Source organism: Aulonocara sp. 'chitande type north' Nkhata Bay, linkage group LG18, assembly GCF_057382095.1.
Source record: "Aulonocara sp. 'chitande type north' Nkhata Bay isolate Kocher_YH1m ecotype deep benthic linkage group LG18, A_spYH_male_GT1.1, whole genome shotgun sequence".
NCBI lineage: Eukaryota > Metazoa > Chordata > Actinopteri > Cichliformes > Cichlidae > Aulonocara > Aulonocara sp. 'chitande type north' Nkhata Bay.
The window spans coordinates 7,233,675-7,251,802 of NC_141361.1; the positions used below are offsets into that span (position 1 = coordinate 7,233,675).

The window sequence follows — 18,128 nt, forward strand, 5'->3', positions numbered from 1 at the left end:
CGTGACGTCTGTGTTTTTGTCATCATAATTCAATTTAGAAGTAATTTACTCTTCTGGAATTAGTAAGTACATAAGCCGATCAGAACATTTCTCGACTACCATAAATTTCATGCATGGGGAAATACATGTCTGTCTCCTGCATCCTTCCAGGTGAACCTGGTCTCTGAACACATCTGGTGCGATGACTTCCTGGTTCGTAGCTTCTACTTGAAGAACATGCAGACCAACGAAACGCGGACCGTCACTCAGTTCCATTTCCTGACCTGGCTCAACCAGAACGTGCCGGAGACTAGCCGAACACTACTTGACTTCCGCAGGTAGGGAGCTTCTTCAGAAAGTTTCAGAAAGCTTAAAACAAAACAGCTCACTCTCGTTCCTGGGTCATCTAAAGCTGCTGGGTTTGTTTCCAGTCCTCAGGCATCAGAAACATGTGTATAAAGTCATTTGGCCTTTTTTAGTTTTCAGTGCACAGACCTAACAGTAAAAGAAAAACTGAAAACATCTTGGGGCAAAACACAAAGGGAGTCAAAAACATGGACCAATAACTCTCTCCATCCAGTTTTCTTTCTTACGAGGTGCCGTGGTGTTTACAGCAAGACCATCTGTCCTGCTTTAAGGGTGAAGGTTTCCTCTTATGCATCATAAATGACCATTGACCCTGTGCCGGGGTCCTTTTCACTGTTATCTCTTGACAAAATGGAGAAAAACTAAACAGCCATGAGACAAGGAGCTGTGAAAAGCAGCATTGTTATCCCTCACAGCGATACTACCTACCTTTGAGTTGACTCCTACTCTTTAACCATGGCCTGCACATTGTATGTTTTTTAAACCTATTTTTCTATAGTATAGTATAAAAGTCTTCTTTGCAATTTGCTTAAAGAGTTACTTGAAACTGATTTTCATTTGAAATGCATAAAGTACTTAAGCCAGCTTTTAATGTTGATAGAGAAAGCACTGAGGTTTCAGAAGCCATCAAAGAAACTTTTTGGAAGTTCTCTTCAAAGGCGCCTTTGGAGCAAACCCACTTTGATAACAGCATTCATTTCCACAGCAGAGCTGAGAAACACCTTGCATGATATCATTCAGGAAGAATCGCCACAGTCCGTTTCTTCCCTCGACTTTTGCTCCGGTAGAACAAAGGCAGCCTGCGTTTTCATTTTGTAAGTGTACATAAGAAAAACCAAACTACAGAGCAATGGTAGCGGAACATTTGCTTTTGTGTGCATGCTGTCAGTCTTCTCCACATGTAAATATAACAAGAAGGTACGGATGGGAGAAATATTACATAAATAAATGTTTTTGCAGTGCTTTGCGTTTCTTTTTTGTTTGTTCTGCTTGATATGTTGCAGTGCTTGACTAACTGGAACTCTCACTGATCCTTTTCTTTCATCCTGTGATGAATAGGCTAACTTTCAGGAGCCACACGGCCTTTGGTTCAACAGCCTCTTCCGTTGTCCTTAAGTTTTGGTGTATTTGTTAGCCCATGCAACTTATCTGAAGGTTCTCAGAATTCACGAGTAGGGCATCAGAAGAGCAAAAAAGTCAGAAATCCAACCTTGCAGGAAAATCTTCCAATGCACCTAAATCGCTTTAGCTTCCAAGGCTTGAATTTTGTATATGCAGTTTTATTACAGTTCAGAAACTGGTCAGGCTGTGCCATATATTAAAATCCAGTAGGTCATATGCGTGATGGTTCTTCTCTGGCATTTTATTTAAAACAAAGATAAAGTGAAAGAGTCTAATAGAAGCTCCTGAAGTTGTTTGTTTTCCACCCTCCTCCTCCTCCTTGAGCCACAGAGGCTTTGAAAGGCTTTCGTGATTTCCTTACAGCATAATGGCTTCAAACCTCGCACTTCTCCAGGAGTTTTGACTTGTGATCCTGAGGTGCAGGCAGAAAAATATCTATATATCCTCTAAACATCCTGGGCGCTTTCCACTCGATAACAGTGTAATTCAAAATGCATTGAGGATACTCTTCCAAAGTGATCCTTTATCTCTGGCGCCTTTATAACTGCTCTCCTCCTTTTCCCCTTCGACCTCTTTTAAACTGATATACTGTATTGCCTATTAGGTGTTAGCCGCCCTGGCCCCTTTTCTCTGATTCACTGTGGATTTTCTCAAGTGATAGACCCCAAGTCAGGTTTATATATAGGCCTGGTGTCTCCATTCTGCTGGCGCACATCAATTAGGTGGGATATCAAGAGTAAGAGTTTGTGGTCACTGCTATTATAAAAGGGTCTGGTGGGCGTCACCATACACCATCAGTTAGGAAATATTGCCTTTACTCACAGGGCAGCTGGGTCAGAACACAATGAAGAAGGCACAGAGGGAGATATTTTTCACTTTTATTACAGCAGATATGGTGCTTTCGTAATAGCAACCTGCCCTTTTCTTTATTTTTTGGTGTTGCCTTTTTTCACCTCGGCGATTTGAGGATACCGGCTGAAGTACCTCTCCATCATTTGCGCTTGTGCAGGCATGTTGTTCACTAATCACACCGGCCTGACTGACCCGAAGCCTTGCTTACAACTCCTCTCTGTCCTTCCCCCGTTTTACCAGCTAACTTGCGGTTGCCAGTGTCATTTTTGTGATGTTGCAGCTAGTAATATAAGCCCAGTTGCATAGTCACAAAAGTGATCATTGGAGACTGTGACTCTACAACCAGGGGGCCTCATGGGCCCTCCCCCCAACCCACCCTTTTACTTCTCTTTTTCCCGGTCTTCTCCTCCTCCCCTTATTTTCTCCTTCTTCATCTCACTCCTCCTTCTCTGTTCTCGCTGTGCCCAGTGACCTGAGATGACCTCTTCCCTTTTTGCTTGCTCATGGTTTGCTTGACTGCCTCCGGTCTCCCCTCCTCTCTCGCCATGCTTCCTTTTCCTCTCTTGGTCGCTTTTGTCTCTCTTGCTCCTGCCCGGTATCTGTCTCTCCTCCCTCACTTAGCTTTAGTCTATTTCTTTTTTCTGTGTTGCCTGGTGATTCCTGACTTAGGGTCTAATACTTTGTCCTTATATAAACAATAAATAAAACTTATGTTTGTTTTTTTGGGGGATTGTCCAGTCATTCATCATATGTGCTGGTATCAGATTCTTATAGTAGCAAAACATAACCTTGAATTTATTATACATGTTTTATAAACCACTTTATTATATACTACTACTGGAGTAAATCATGTAAAATAGCCGTCCATCAATTTTCTTCCACTTATCCTACGTGCAAATTGGAGATTTACAGTATATTTTGTTGTGGACGCGTGTATTTTAACCCAAACTGTGGCCTTTTCCTATATGGGTAGTTTTGTTACCTAATTCTAACAAGTCAGTAAATAAAAATAAAAGTCTAAAATATCATACTAGCCAAAGTCCAGTCTGCCAGGTCTCAGACCATCAACAAAGGATAACATTTCTTTCCAACCTGCTAATGTGGACTTTGCTGGATCGTCTGCATGCAAAGGGGAACAAACTTTACAATCACTTCTATGAGACTGGGCTCCCTCCATCTAGATCCAGCTGATTACACAGTACAGGCTTTGAGCTTTATAAGTCACTTTCACCTTTGCTTACTGGATAGGTTTAGGCACTGAAACTGTATGGTTAGGTTAAGGAAAGGATGAGGGTCTGGATTAAAATGTGCCCCTTTAAACTGAACCCGGTGCATCACAGAACTTGTGCCAAAGACACTTTGTGTGTGAGATGCCAGCTTTTTCAACAACATGGCAGTATTTGACTGAAGTCACTGAAACATATGTATATAGGCTTAGTTGTATCAAATAGGCAGATCTGGGACCAGTTTCATAATGTGGAAATTTGCACGCGCTGTTTACAGGCAGATTGCAAATGGTGGCAGTGTGGCATTTCATGAGTTATTGTCTCTAAAAATACATTTTTAAGTGCTGCAGGGCTGCTGCGTGTCGATGCATGGGTTGTGTAGACATTACTGTGTTTGAAATAATGGAACACACCCAATTAAAAACATGACCTCATATTGCAAATGTGTTGATCGGAGAAATGTTGACCTTGTTGTACATTTTTGGTGGTTTGCAGACAACAACCGGATCTTTCATAATATTGATCCAAAAATGCTAATGCGTATAAAGAGCGGACATATTCTAAGTCTTTCATTTCTGTCCGTCAGCTTGCCAGTCTGTATCTTTCACCATCTCTCTCTGTCGTCATCCACTCCATTGATTTTTTTTCCCACTCTTTTCTGCGCCTCCCTTTCTGGCTTTTGATCCCCCTCTCGCTATCTGGCTAATATCTCGCTTATGGGGCATTTCCTTTGAATCTCACGCCCTTCTACACACCCACACCCGACCTCCCACCCCGCCTACTGGCGATTCTCTGCTGGCTGTTTCCATGGTTACATCACTTTTGATTGTCTCTAGTGAGGTCTGACTTTTCAATTTTAGTGGGGCGGTGGATGAAAATGTGAGGGGAATTTTGGTGATCAGCCTTTGTGTTTTTTAAAACTCAAGCTTGTGTAATGTTGCTTGTTGTTTGCCCTGCAGGAAACACCAGGTAAAACCCACTGCTTATGTCATTTATTTAGCTACAAAGTGACAATTATATAATTATACTTGCTTTTTTTTGCCTTCTTTTGACCTCATGTAATAATGAGATATATACATTTTTAATTCAAGTGCAATAACTCAGGATATGAACAATGAGCAAGACAAATAACTGATCATTACTTTGTACTTTGTACTTCCCACTACACCCTGTTTAAATAAGTGTTTTTAAAGACAGTTATAAATTTTAATAATTAAACATAAATGACCACAAAAACTTCAAGTTCAAGTAAGGAAAAGCATCAAAACTGCACATTTGAAGCTTCTCTCTCTGACTGGTGATGCATAATGGATTATGAAAAGGCCACACACATACACACAGCGTACCTTCACATAATATGTTTCAGATGAATATTGTTATTTTGAGTTTCACCATAAAATAGAATCAGAGATGATCTCCAGCTGGGATCAAACTCGGCCTTTCTGCTGCGTTCTCAGATGGAAGCTGTGAGTTTGTGCAGATCTGCTCACTGCTCTGTTTTTTGATGAACAAGGTGCAAAGTTGTTGTTTTTTAACCCCAGTCTTTAAAAAGAGAGAGAGAAGAATGTGGTGTTCCTCATACTGTTGATGTTCTTTTATGCATGGGTGACAGCAGCCACAGATTGTCCTCCGTTGTGGAATATTATGATGATTTTCTTTCAGATTATAAATGTCTGTGCGATTCCTCATGGTTGTGTTCAACTATACTGATTATGAAATAAGAAGAAGTTAAAAAAACATGTACTATTTCATTTTGCGAATGAAGCATGGCTCTCTGATCTTTTGAAATTTGGTTTAAATTAAACTGTGCAGCACTATTATATGTGCTAGAAGCAAACAGTAAAGCAGGTTTTTGTAACAGCATGTAGATTATGGTCTTACTACATGAGACTATAAATTCTAATAATACAAAACCCAGTTCGGAAAAAGATGTCATTGTGTAATATCTAAATAAGAACAATGCAATGATTGATTGACATATTTTATTTACAACAGAACACAGAAAACAGATCAAATGTTTAGATTGTATAAATGTGACATTCAAAAATAAGTCATTCAGAATTTGATGGCAAAAACATGTTTACTGTAATATCAGTCTGTGGACATCTGGGGCAGGCAGGATAGTTCAGCATCTGAATTCTACTTCAAAGCCGTGCTGTTGTAATGATGCAGCATGCAGTTTAACATTGTCTTGCTGAAATATGCAAGCCCTTCCCTGAGCAAGACGATGGGTGTTGATCTAAAACCTGTATACATCTTTGAGCACTGATGGTGGCATTCCATGTGCAAGCTGCCACAGGAGTACTAATGCACTCCCATACAACCAGAGATGCAGACTTAAAACTGAACCTTTGAAGCTAATACCAAGCCAGATGGTCCCCTCTTCTTTTTTGTCTGGAGGGCACGGCGTCATTGCTTTCCACAGAATTTCAAATTTCAATTCATCTGACCACAGAACAGTTTTCCATTTTGCCTCAGTCCATTTTAAATGGGCTTTGGCATTTCTGGATCATGTTCACAGATGGCTTCTTCTTTGCACAGTAGAGTTTTATCCTGCATTTATGGACGGTGCAGTGAACTGTCTTCAAAGGCAATCATTTCTCAGTGTTCCTGAGACCATGCAGCGATTTGCATGACAGAGTGATGACTGTTTTTAGTGCAGTGTCACCTGAAGGCCGGAAGATCATCAGCATCCAGTATTGATTTTCGGGCTTGCCTTTGAGCACTGACTTTTCACCAGATTCTCTTATTCTTTTTCTGATATTGTGCACTGCAGGGAATGAGATATTGGAAGTGCAGGAACATTATTCTTAAATTCTCCCACAATTTGTACGTGCAGATTTCTGCTCATATTCACATCTGAGAAACACTCTTTAAGATGTCTTTTTTATGTTACTGACCTGCTGCCAGTTAACCTAATTAGTTGCAAAATGTTCCTCCAGCTGTTACTTTTAAGTACCACTCACTTGTCCAGCATTTAATTGCCCCATCCCATCTCTTTTGAGATGTGACGCTGCTGCCAAATCTAAAATTATCTGCAAATATTTGTGTCATGTTTATTTACATTTCAAACGGCATTGCACCTTTTTTGGAATTAGGGCTCTGTTATCAAATTGTCCACTATACCATGGTAGGTGGTATGGGACAAATTGGTGAATTTTATGGCAGTGATAGCCTTACTGAGTACCAGTTTTGACATGTAAAAACATGTAAAACATACTAAAATTATAAGTAGTTTTGTGCAGGATGTTTTTTCTTATTTTTTGAAGCCTAGATGCACCTGTGCTGACTGTATGTGATGCTGTATCTGTGATATTAATCCTCCAGAATCAGGTGTTACTGTTCTAAAGTAATGTTTAGGTTAACTCTTTCCTGTTTTAAATTTTTTCCTTGCAGGTTTTAATTCATCTATGCATGCAATAACCAAGAAGAAAAGTGTACTTACCTTCATCTTTATTACTATTAGTAAATATGCATTCTGTCAGGGAGATAAAACTGAACTGAACCTCAGCTGTGCAACACCATTGGTTTCCCAGTTCAGCTGTTATAAAGCAGATAATTGGCTCCTTAAAGTATTTTTTTCTGTTGATTTCTATGACGGATTTCTTAAGCGATATCTCTCCTTTTTATCATGTCTGTGTTAACACTAACTTTTTCTTTCTGTCTTGTTTTTTTTACAGGAAAGTTAACAAGTGCTACCGGGGCCGCTCATGTCCTATCATAGTCCACTGCAGGCAAGTATGCTAATAACTAAGGCAGAATGCTTTTTATGGTGGCTTATTCATAGGGTTCTAGCTTCTATTCAGTGAATTCAGTATCAAATGCATTCTGTTTTCAGAGAGACATGCTGCATTATGCTGGCAAACTCGCAAACAAGCACAGATCTTTTAAAGTTGCTGGTTAAATTGTTTTAAAGTTTCTTTTTTCAGAGGATTTAAAACTCAAATTGCCCGGGTCCTTTGTGGTTTCTGACCTCCAGTCCACATCACCATTTAATTCCCCACCAACTGCCATGTCACTTGTCAGCATGTGTGGGACGACAAACATTTTAAATGAGAGATTAGCCAAAAAGTTGTGATTTAATTTGACAAACTGTCCGCGGAGGAGGGTAACTTTTAATTGGAGGCAGTTCAAAGCTTGCAGCTTGCCGGTCAGAGCCAGTGGGTGAGAGTGAGAGAGGGTAAATAGAAGTAGGCAGGGTTGCAGCTGTTGTGTTTGCATATGTGTGTGTGTTTTTGTATAATCACATCTGCATACCCCTACCACCTGAGGAAATAACTCAGACCAGTGAGACATAATTAAATCGGTATTTAGCAGAAAAATCTGCCACAGTTTTTTTTGTGCAAGCATCCTCAGATGATTGGATTAAAAAAAAAAACTTCAATAACAGATAGCCCTTATGTCTGTCTGCTCACTACTCCACCAAATGATCTATTATTTAATATGGTGCAATGGCTCCACTATGATGAAACTGTACATTTCTCGCTCTAACTGCTAGTCTACACCAGAGTATTAAACCTGCATTTATGGAGCACCAGCCACAGTAACTTGAACATCCTGGATTTTCTCGGCTACTCTTATGACACTTACTTACTCTGATGATCAACCAAATCCTTCAATTTGACGTGTGTTATTGCATTAGAGGTTTCGAATTTTAAACAGGATTTGTTGGTATGCGACTTGCCGGGCATTGAAATCAACGTAGTTCTATATATATATATATATATATATATATATATATATATATATATATATATATATAGCAGCATTTTGCAATAACTGTCATCTCGAGACACTTTACTGTTAAGTTGAATACCAGACAACATTAGAGAGAGAACCCAGACAATTAAATCTTCCCCTTGGAGAAAGCACATGGTGACAGTGAGGAGAAAGAACCCCCTTTTAACAGGAAGAGCACAGAGAGAACAACATATAGGACTAAACACATACTACAGGAGAGAGCAGACAAAAGTTATTTCCATGTAGCAGTAGCACAGTAACATATAACTGAGAAGTCAAAAGACAGGAATGGATAAGAAATGCTCAATGCTTCATTGGAAGTCTGCCAACAGCCTGAGGGCTCACGGTCACCTAATCGAGCCCTAACTATAAGCTTTATCAAAACGGAAGGTTTGAAGCCTAATCTTTGCAGTAAAGAGGATGTTTCTGTCTCCCAAAAGCAAACGAGAGAGCGGAGCCTGATAGCTGAAGGCTCTGCTTCCTATTCTACTTTTGGAAGCTCGCAAGTGAGCCTGTAGTCTGAGAGCGAAGTGCTCTATTGAGATGAAATGATACTATGAGGTTCTTAAGAAATGATAGGGCCTAATTCAAGACGAGGAAAAAGGATTTTAAATTCAATGCTGAATTTAGCAAGGAGCCACTAAAGAGAAACTAACATGGTTGAAATATGAGTTGTCTTTCTACTTCCTGCAGTACTGTCACAGCGGTGTTTTAGATCAATTGCAAGCTTTTCAGGTAGCTTTCAGTGCAACAGAATGATAAAGAATTACAATGGCCAGTCCTAGTCCTTTAAAGCCAAGTGTTTCACATTTGATCCACGAGTTTTTGAGACAATGATGTAAAAGTCAATGTGAAATAAACTGCACAATTCATTTTTAAGGAAGAAATTGCACCAAAAAAATGCTGGATGCAGCAGATATGATAAAAATTAAAACTCCTATATGCAAATGAATGTATTATTTTTTATTTTGTCAGAATGAACATTAAACGCTAAATTTTCTGGCAATTATTTTATGGTTTAGGCTTTAAAGGCTTAGTGGTAACAAACATATAGAAGCTAGCATGACATGTTATTGTATAATGGAAATAAAACCTTTGACAATTTGATTTATTCTCCTCCCAAATCATCTAACAATGCCACTGTGGTGCCATTTTACTGTACATGTATGTCATTACAGTAAGCTAATAAAACTAAAAAGAAACTTTATGCAATGTATTATGACAGTAGTAAAAATAAGAAATTAAAATTGCAATGCAAAACACAAATACTTATGTCACTTATGCCATGTGCATGTCTGATTCTCTTTCTGAAATAAATATGAGCACCCACAAAATCTCACTCAATCTGTTCAGTGTTCTTGGGACATATGAGCTTCAGTTTAACATGTATGCAGCGAGTACATGAAAAAGCTGCTATTAGGGTTTGTAGGACAAGTACACGCAGCTATGGTGAGCACAGAGGTTGATATGCATCATTCCTGTTTGAAGTTAATAAGCAACATAATTATGGTGGTAAATTCATTAGTCTAAAAATTATCCTGACAAAAGAAATTAATAATTTGTGCTTACAAACACAATTAAAGACAAAATAAATTTTTTCAATATTTTTAATTTACCAAGTCAGCCTGTCACCGCCTGCACTGCTTAACACAAGATGAACTTTGTTACCCACAAGGGTAACTTTCCTTACTTTTTAATGTGCTTGAAGGCTGCAGTGTTTTCACGTTAGTTTGGTATCACTTAAATCCTCAGTAGGCGGGAGAATGTGAAGCACAGTTGGAGGTGTTTATTCATTTTTGGTCAGTATGATATTAAAGTTTGCATAGATAAAACCATTGCACACATAATTATTGTGTTGCATGTTGCAGCACAAGTGAGCCTAAATGTAACGATGTGACTATGGTAACAAAGGAAGTAAATATCTTAAACATAGTAGGTAAGGTAACGAGTCAGATGTTCCCTGTGATTTGAGTGAAAAAAAACCCTCCACATTAAAAGTGAAATGTGTGGGTGAAGTGTTTGATTCATCCAGTCTGCACCGACGCTGCTCGACATCTCTGACCTCAGCATCCAGACAAACTGTCTTCATTAGAGCTGACTGGCAGGAGAAATTTACTTATGTGATAAAAACAGGTTTCACACCAGCACAGCAGGAAAAAATCTGCAATGTTGGTTTTTTAAAAAAATATGGATTCTTTCTGCGTATTGATTTCCCCTCCCTGCTGAAATGATAAAGTTCACAGTGACACCAGAAGTCTAATCAATCATTACACTAAAAAGTTCTCAACATATAAAGAGCAGGAGACTTTAAATGTGGCTGTAGCCACACAGGAGAAATAAAACGAAGCAGACGCTCTACAAAAATATTGAAGCACTTATTAATTTACATTTCTTGGAGCCGGTATGACTTTATTTACATCTTATCATAGAAGTTTATTTCTCCTATGAAGTGCACAGGTTTTGGTTTCAGACCTTTTGCCAAACCGACTGATTTTTGGAAATTGCACAAATCAACAGTTTTACTTAAGAAGGCTCCTCACTGAGTGAAGTGACCCATCTGTATCTGTGTGGCAGCCATAACAAGAGTGGGTTGAATTCCCTAAATACAGAGGAAAGGTGCTTCAGTGTCTCCTTTGTTACCTCCTTTAGTATATGATGTGCTGAATCAACTTTAATGAAAGGAAAGGAAATATTGCGTTTTTTGAACTTCCAGTTTTTGAAACTGACAAGCAGATGATAAACATTTCTCTGCTTTATTAAAATCTGCATGTTATGGGTTTGCTTCCCAGTGTGAAGCACTCTGTGTATTTAGAAAAGTGCCTTTATAAAAAGAGATCATGATAAAAAGATCAAAGTGAAGTTTGCATTGATTATGTACTCATTTTGAGAGTTTCTGTAATGCCAGCTTTTAGAGGTACCACAAATTAAAAATGTTCTTCAGAGATGCCGAAAGTTTTAATAAAAGCAAGCGTTAGAGCGGATCATCTATTCAGCAGGAGGAGAAAATCTGGGTGGAAAGCTGGGGAATCCATATTTCTTACAGTTGGAGAGCTGACGCTTTTTATGCTGGATATTTTCTGGGTGGTAAGGTTTGAGTGGCAGTGAAGTTTTCCAGTGATTAATGCGCTTCGAATGCATTTAGATGCTTATGAAGACAAGATTCTAACCTCGATTTGGACCGTTCCAAGTACATTCCTAAACTCAAGCAGCCAAACATATCTAAGGCTGCGATAATATAGAGACTGATAAACTTTGATGTTCATGCTGTAGAGACTTTCACTTAGAGCCTCCAAATGATTTTGTCAAAGTCAACTGTGCACAGCCATTTATCACTGTAATGCATGCAGAGGGCAGAGTGAAGCAGTCAGAGTGAGGAGTGAGCACACTGAAGAGCGCAGATGCAGAAATTCAATAATTACACAGCAGCGTTCTCTCTTTTTTCCATCCACTGTGTATTTTTCTATTTCATCTTTCTCTTTCCCTTCCTCCTTGCCTCTTTCCATGTCTATCACTTTAAACAGAGTCAGAGAAGGCAGCAGACATCTTGACATGTTTACTCACAGCCCTCAGGCGTGTGCTGACACACACACACACACACATCACATATCTTTGATCACTTTGTAATGATCCTGGCAAGGTGCAGTGATACGATAGAGCTAAAATCACACCGTAATAACCTGTATAACACACACATGAACACGTGCAAATCTAGTGTGTAAGATCAGAGCATCTCTGTAGAATAGGCACATACACACTCGCAGGCTGCAGTGGCACTTCTCAATTACTGCAGAAAATAACAAAGGTCCCAGTGAAAATGAAATATTCAGAAAGTATGGACCCATGCCAGCATGCACACACACACACACATACACACACACACACATACACGTGCACACACCAGCGCATGAAATAGACTGGTAGGGGTGCAGACATCAATTTTCAACACTTGAAATAAATCTTGGATAGAAAATATTCCCTCCACATACAAAGCAGAGCGTAATTCAGTTTCTGCACACTGTGTTCAGTGTGTTTATTTCAGAATAGACAAACATACATTTGCTCCTATGTCTCTAAAAACAGGTTTACATTTTTTGATGTTTTAAAAAGAACCTCTCAGTCTCTCGTTTCCATAATTGTACACGTTTGAAGTTGCTTATCCCCCTGAAATGGCATTAGAAGACTCGTAAACCTCGACGTATTAAATCTTTCTGATTGATGCTCGCTCGCTTAACACTGGAGTTGGGTCGCGTCTGTCTTCACTCCAGAGGAAAAACAAAGAAAGACAATAACATGAACATGGCAGAGGATACAAAATAAATATAGCAACTGTAAACCTGAAGGTGTTACTCGGCTTTGCAAGCTTGCCAGCAGTCCTGCCAAGTGATCTTATGCTATAAACATTTCAGTGTAATATTTTTTTCCTGGGTTATATGTTATTTAAAATTGTATAAGACACTGAAAGAACATTTAGTCCTCCTTGTCTGAACTTGAAGAAGTCGACACGGTGGAAGAGCTGATTGTGATAATGCGCTGTGTAATTATCTCTAATCAGCTCTCACACTCAGCCGCTCACATTTTTACCTAATCAGTACATAACTGTATTAATGCAGTATTGCTTTTTGGGCATTAACAGGAACATTTAGTGTACCTGTAAAAGATTTTTATTCCTTTTATTCACTCGTATTAATGTTACACTTTGTGCATTTTCCACATCCGTATACGTATGACATCACATAGCAACAGAGTAATGATGTAAATGAACATTATGGAAATTAATGTAGAAGTATAATTAAAAACATCAAGTGACAGGAATTAGAAAATTGCTTAATTGGCGATAAGCGACGATATGACGTTATCAGACAAATTTAATTAATGCTTCTCCGTCTGTCTCTCATCCTCTTGCATTCTCCCTTTTTCTCTCTCTCCCTCATATCCTACTCTCTCTCTCATCCATCTGAGCAGCGATGGTGCTGGAAGAACTGGGACCTACATCCTGATCGACATGGTCCTCAACAAGATGGCTAAAGGTAGGTGTTCCCTATCCTTTTCCCCGCCCTTCCTTTTCGCCCGTGTGGAGAAGGTGCTCAGTTTGCCCTCCCTGTTGTGACTGGAGAAATAAAAAGCACGGCTGTCAAATTATTCCCGCTATCATCAAAGTTATTGCTTTTTGCAAAGTTGGATGATTGCATTGAAAATAATGACATTTAATTAGATCATTACAGTGATGAGTAGCTACGAACAATGACATTTTCCATTAGCACACTCGATCACTCTTACTTTCTGCCTCTGAGCCAGAGAAAACAAGCTGATTTTTAAAATATATTATTAGTTATTTTTTATTAGCTTTTGCTTAATTACTGCAAATGAATATCTGTTTCATTATCTCAGTGGATGCTCCGCTGCTCTGGCACCATGCTGCAGCTTGTTTTTCTCCTGTCTTGCCAACAAAACACAGTTAAACTCAGTAAAATCCAGACAGAGAGCAAGTGTGATTTTCATGACGTGGTGACAGAAACGAGCTAAAAAGAAGTGGAGATGTAAAATTAGTGTGCAGGCTGTTGGTAATTAACCTGAACTGACCATGAATTGTTTATTTGAAGTGCCATCAGGACTCACAGCCAGTGGATTTTAAGCACATTATAAGTGCTTGATAATTACTATAATTACAGTATGATATAATAACACAGCGAGTAATTATGTAAGAGACTGAATATTTTAAGGGGCAGTGACGGTTCTTGATATCATGTTAAGTGAAGTCTCCTTTACTGAAGTTCAGGTTGATTGTATTTTATTTACAAAATATTTTGATTTGTTTTTAACAAACCAACTTCCTTTTACTTCCTCCATTCATCTTGTTCGATTTGTTTATAAGCCTGAGCCTGTAATTACACATCTGACTAGTCTCATGTCTTTCAAATTAAAAGTCTCTAATTGAGTGTGGGCTTCATGTTAGAAGAACTTTGAAAAGGTAGATGATGTTAATAAGGCAGATGTTTAGTGTGTGTCAGTAAAGTCTTTCTAAAAATTGATTCCTCATGTTTCGGTTACACGATGTAAAGACAGAAGGTGATCAATCCACTGTTTCTACTGATTGGATATTTGTGTGTATGTGTGTGTATCTTTCTTTGTAAGTGTGCGTTTGTCCTGTGGTGGTGCTGCTGTAGCAGAACGAGCTCCTGGGTCTTTAATTCCAGATCAAAGGGTCAGTTTGGGCTTCAGTGGCCATTTCCCAGGCTGTCACACTGTGATGGGGCCCCTCCCAAGCACCAAGGGGCCGGGAGGAATGGGCGGGAGTTGGTGGATGCGAGGGGGAAAGTCCTCCATGTCCTTTTATCTCCTTCCCAAATCCTTCCCATTCCAAACTTGTCTATAAAAACCTAATTGGCCATTGAAGCAACATGAAATTAATTCATCTCATAACAAGTAACTTTTGCCTTGGATATTTTTAAACAAAATATATTTTTTGACAGACAGCAGGGAGAGTACATAGATATCAGAAGAGGAAAACTAAGGAAAACTGTTTTCTTTTCTTTGCTAAGTAATGGAGGAGATTTCAAATGATGTGAAGTGTAGCCGAGGCTACTGTGGCAGCAAATTAGAGCAATGAGCATTTTCCTGCTTGACATCGAATTAACACATTAGCTGTGGGTCAAAAGTTTCCATTAACACTACACTGAAAATATATATGAGAATGTGAAACATGCAAAAAGTTGTCCTTTGCTGCCATTAGATTTTACAACTTAAATACAACTTAATTTCACTTTTATTCTATTATTATTAGTCTTTATATAATGGATTACCATAGCTATGTGGACTGATCTCAACTTTAGCTTTGTGACCTTTGACCTTTCCAAGCTAACTAGCTTGCATCCATGCGTTGTGTGAATGCATCACACAGATGCTGCTAAAAAAACATACTTAAAATGCAGCTGCACAAACACAGTCGACACTTGAACCAGGTCAGGTGAAGCCTAACAGACAGGTACAGTATTTAGGCGACGCCTACCTGTCACCGAAAGTGACTCAAAGCTTTTAATAATTTCTAGCCTTAACCCCTGATAAATTGTAAAAGCATGAGTCATTAAAAAAAACACACATTCTTCATGAATTTAAGATAAGATAAGATAACCTTTATTAGTCCCACACGTGGGAAATTTGTTTTGTCACAGCAGGAAGTGGACAGTGCAAAAGTTATGAGGCAAAAATTAGAATACAATAAGAATAAATACAGTACACAACTGTACAGAATAGAATAAAATAAAATACTATATACAGTAGAATAAAATAAAATAAATATACAATAAGATAAAAATAGAATACAAATACAAATACTATATACAACTGAGTAAAAATACAACGATGACAGAAAGGATTATTTGTTATAAAAAGCAAATTAGCAATTGAGATTGAAAATGTTTTTTGTTGCAGCACATCTTAAAAATAATTGAAAACCAAATTAAAAAATAAAAAATTAATGATGAGCACAAACAGGAGTAGAACCATAGTCTCCTACATGAAAGTATCATCACGTCTGTTCATCACCCAGCTGTTTCAAGCTGGTAAAGCTTCACGTTTATTAAGGCTCTTCATGTTTGTTTGCGCCACTTTGTGAATAAGCCAGATAAAGGCCCTAAAACGAGGCCTAACCCTCCCCGTCCTCACTGAGATATTAATAAACAAAATATTTTTTTTATCTTTTTGAAAAGAAAATCATCTTTTCTTTGAGTGATGTAATCGGACCGTGGTCAGGAAATGCTAGAGAGGTTTTATTGTGAGGATCAAAGTGGATTTCACCATTGATAAAACGGTGTGAAATCTGTGTTAGGTAGAGTGTTTATGTTAGCAGAAAAATAGGATTTTGACAGCACTTTATGTTTTTACTTTATTTTATTGCCTCTGAAGATGTTTCATAAACTGGGGGAGTTGTGAAATCTATTGAACCCATACAGGAGCGTGTAATCCTTCGAGGTAAAACATGAAAATCAGCAGAAGCAAAGGTAGAAGACTCTCACTTGGTCTGAGCTGTGCCAACCGACCAGTCTGTCACTATTATCTTTAAATTTCTCATTTAAAAAGATAAATTTCTTTGCTCCGTACTTTATCTTTTTGGGACAAATTTGAGGTATGTTCACTTGAGTACTTATATACGTACTGTAGTACTGCATTACCATATCCTAGGTGTTTATATCCCATATACAAACCACATGATCGTCTTCTAACATGTTAGATTTTTATAAACTACAGTGCATAAAATGAAGATTTTAATGTGCAGAGTAGTTAAAGTTATTCATCTGGAAAAGATTAACATGAAATGGGTGCCTAAAAAGGCCAAATAGAGTATTAACTCATGAGTTTAGTGCTTTGGTCTTCCAGCCAATCGTTGTAACCTCTCTGGTTTACTCTCTGTATTCATCACCCAGACAACTGCATAACAAAAAGGCAAAGTTTCAGTTGTAGCAAGCAGATATTTTCCTCCGAATTTGGTTGAGACCAAGACGGAGCTAATGCTCATACATTAGTTTTGCTATGAAGTTATAATTAAATCAGTTATTGCAGCTTTAATTAGGAGTTTTGCTTTGGCTTTTGCTTGTATGCTATTTCTTTATGATGTACTTATCCCCTACTTATCCTCATTTTACAGCTCAGCATTGTACGTGTGTCTACAATTAGTTAAACTGGAAACGTGCTCATTACCAAAATTAACTAACTAAATTATACAAAATCACAGGCAACAAATACTAATGTATAAAATTAAAGGTGCTGCCATTGCTTTGTAACAGTGAAAAGCAACAATCGTCTACAAAAACGTATCATCTCAAATAAAGTTTTAAACGATTTGACCTGGCTGATGTCTGTAGATTATAAGATTTGTCTTCCTCCGTTTAAGCCACTGTATGTTTGCAAGTGCTTAAGGATTAAATAGATGATTGTAAAGTGCCCTGTTGAAAAGACGATAATATAGGTTTGTATTTAAAACGAAATACCTGAAAAATCTAGTTGCCCTCTCGTACATCACTTTCTCAGCTCTACTTTCCTCCTTTTTTGTCCTGAGAACCTTAAAGCCTTTGGGTTTGCAGGTTTTCTCCATCCTGATCAAAGAAATTTCTCACTGCCTCCTCCTCTTCTTCCATCCTCTCAGAGACAGAATAACCCCAGTTTCCTTCACACTCCCTCCTCCTCCTTCCCCTCTTTCCTAATAGATTCCAACAGTTTTTTCCCAAGGAATTGCAAATTTCCTCAAGAATTATAGCGATGTAGCAGGGTTGAGGTGGTTCTCACGTTTTTTTTCCCTTCAACTTTTCCAAAATGCGCCCTTACTTCTCTCCTGTTTCTAACCACCACCCATCACCTTTCTCTTCATCTTAAGAATCTATCAAAACACAGTGAATACCAGAGAGCTTTTCAGCACTGCACCATTTCTTTCTGCACTTTTTTTCTTCAGGTCCAGCTGGTCAACCCAGCCCTCGGCTTTGGGGTTTTCGTGGCCTCCTCAAGGGCTGCATGTCGTTCTTTCTTTTTCTTTTTTTTCCAGGCTTTCTCTCCTCCTTCTCATCTATAGCACACCCCCCTCTACCCTCCTAAGTCCTACTCCTCGACCTCCACCCCAAAGCGGTCTTACAGAAGAGGGAATCTCAAAATGAGGCAGAGGTTTTTATACTAGTCCCGCTTTTTTCATGCTTCCACCATCTCCTTCAAGGGAAAGCCCGAATTAGGCATTTTTTCTTAATACCGTCCATTTTGAGTTTTATCAGAATCTTCACAATAGCCCTTGGTTTGTTAAGTCCTTCCTCTCAAAAAAGAAAAACTAAAGCAGTGAGTAGTCTGCTGCAGCTTTTCTGGCTA

General features: G+C 38.6%; 1 protein-coding gene across 1 annotated transcript in view; it reads left to right on the forward strand.

Moving 5' to 3' along the window:
• The window catches only part of LOC147307892 (receptor-type tyrosine-protein phosphatase N2-like), a 216,082-nt gene that overhangs the window by 190,581 nt on the left and 7,373 nt on the right, over positions 1-18,128 (forward strand). The window contains exons 19-21 of the mRNA XM_086270826.1: positions 151-317; positions 7,226-7,279; positions 13,248-13,312. Coding sequence (XP_086126952.1) covers positions 151-317; positions 7,226-7,279; positions 13,248-13,312 — 286 coding nt within the window. The remainder of the gene's footprint in view (positions 1-150; positions 318-7,225; positions 7,280-13,247; positions 13,313-18,128) is intronic.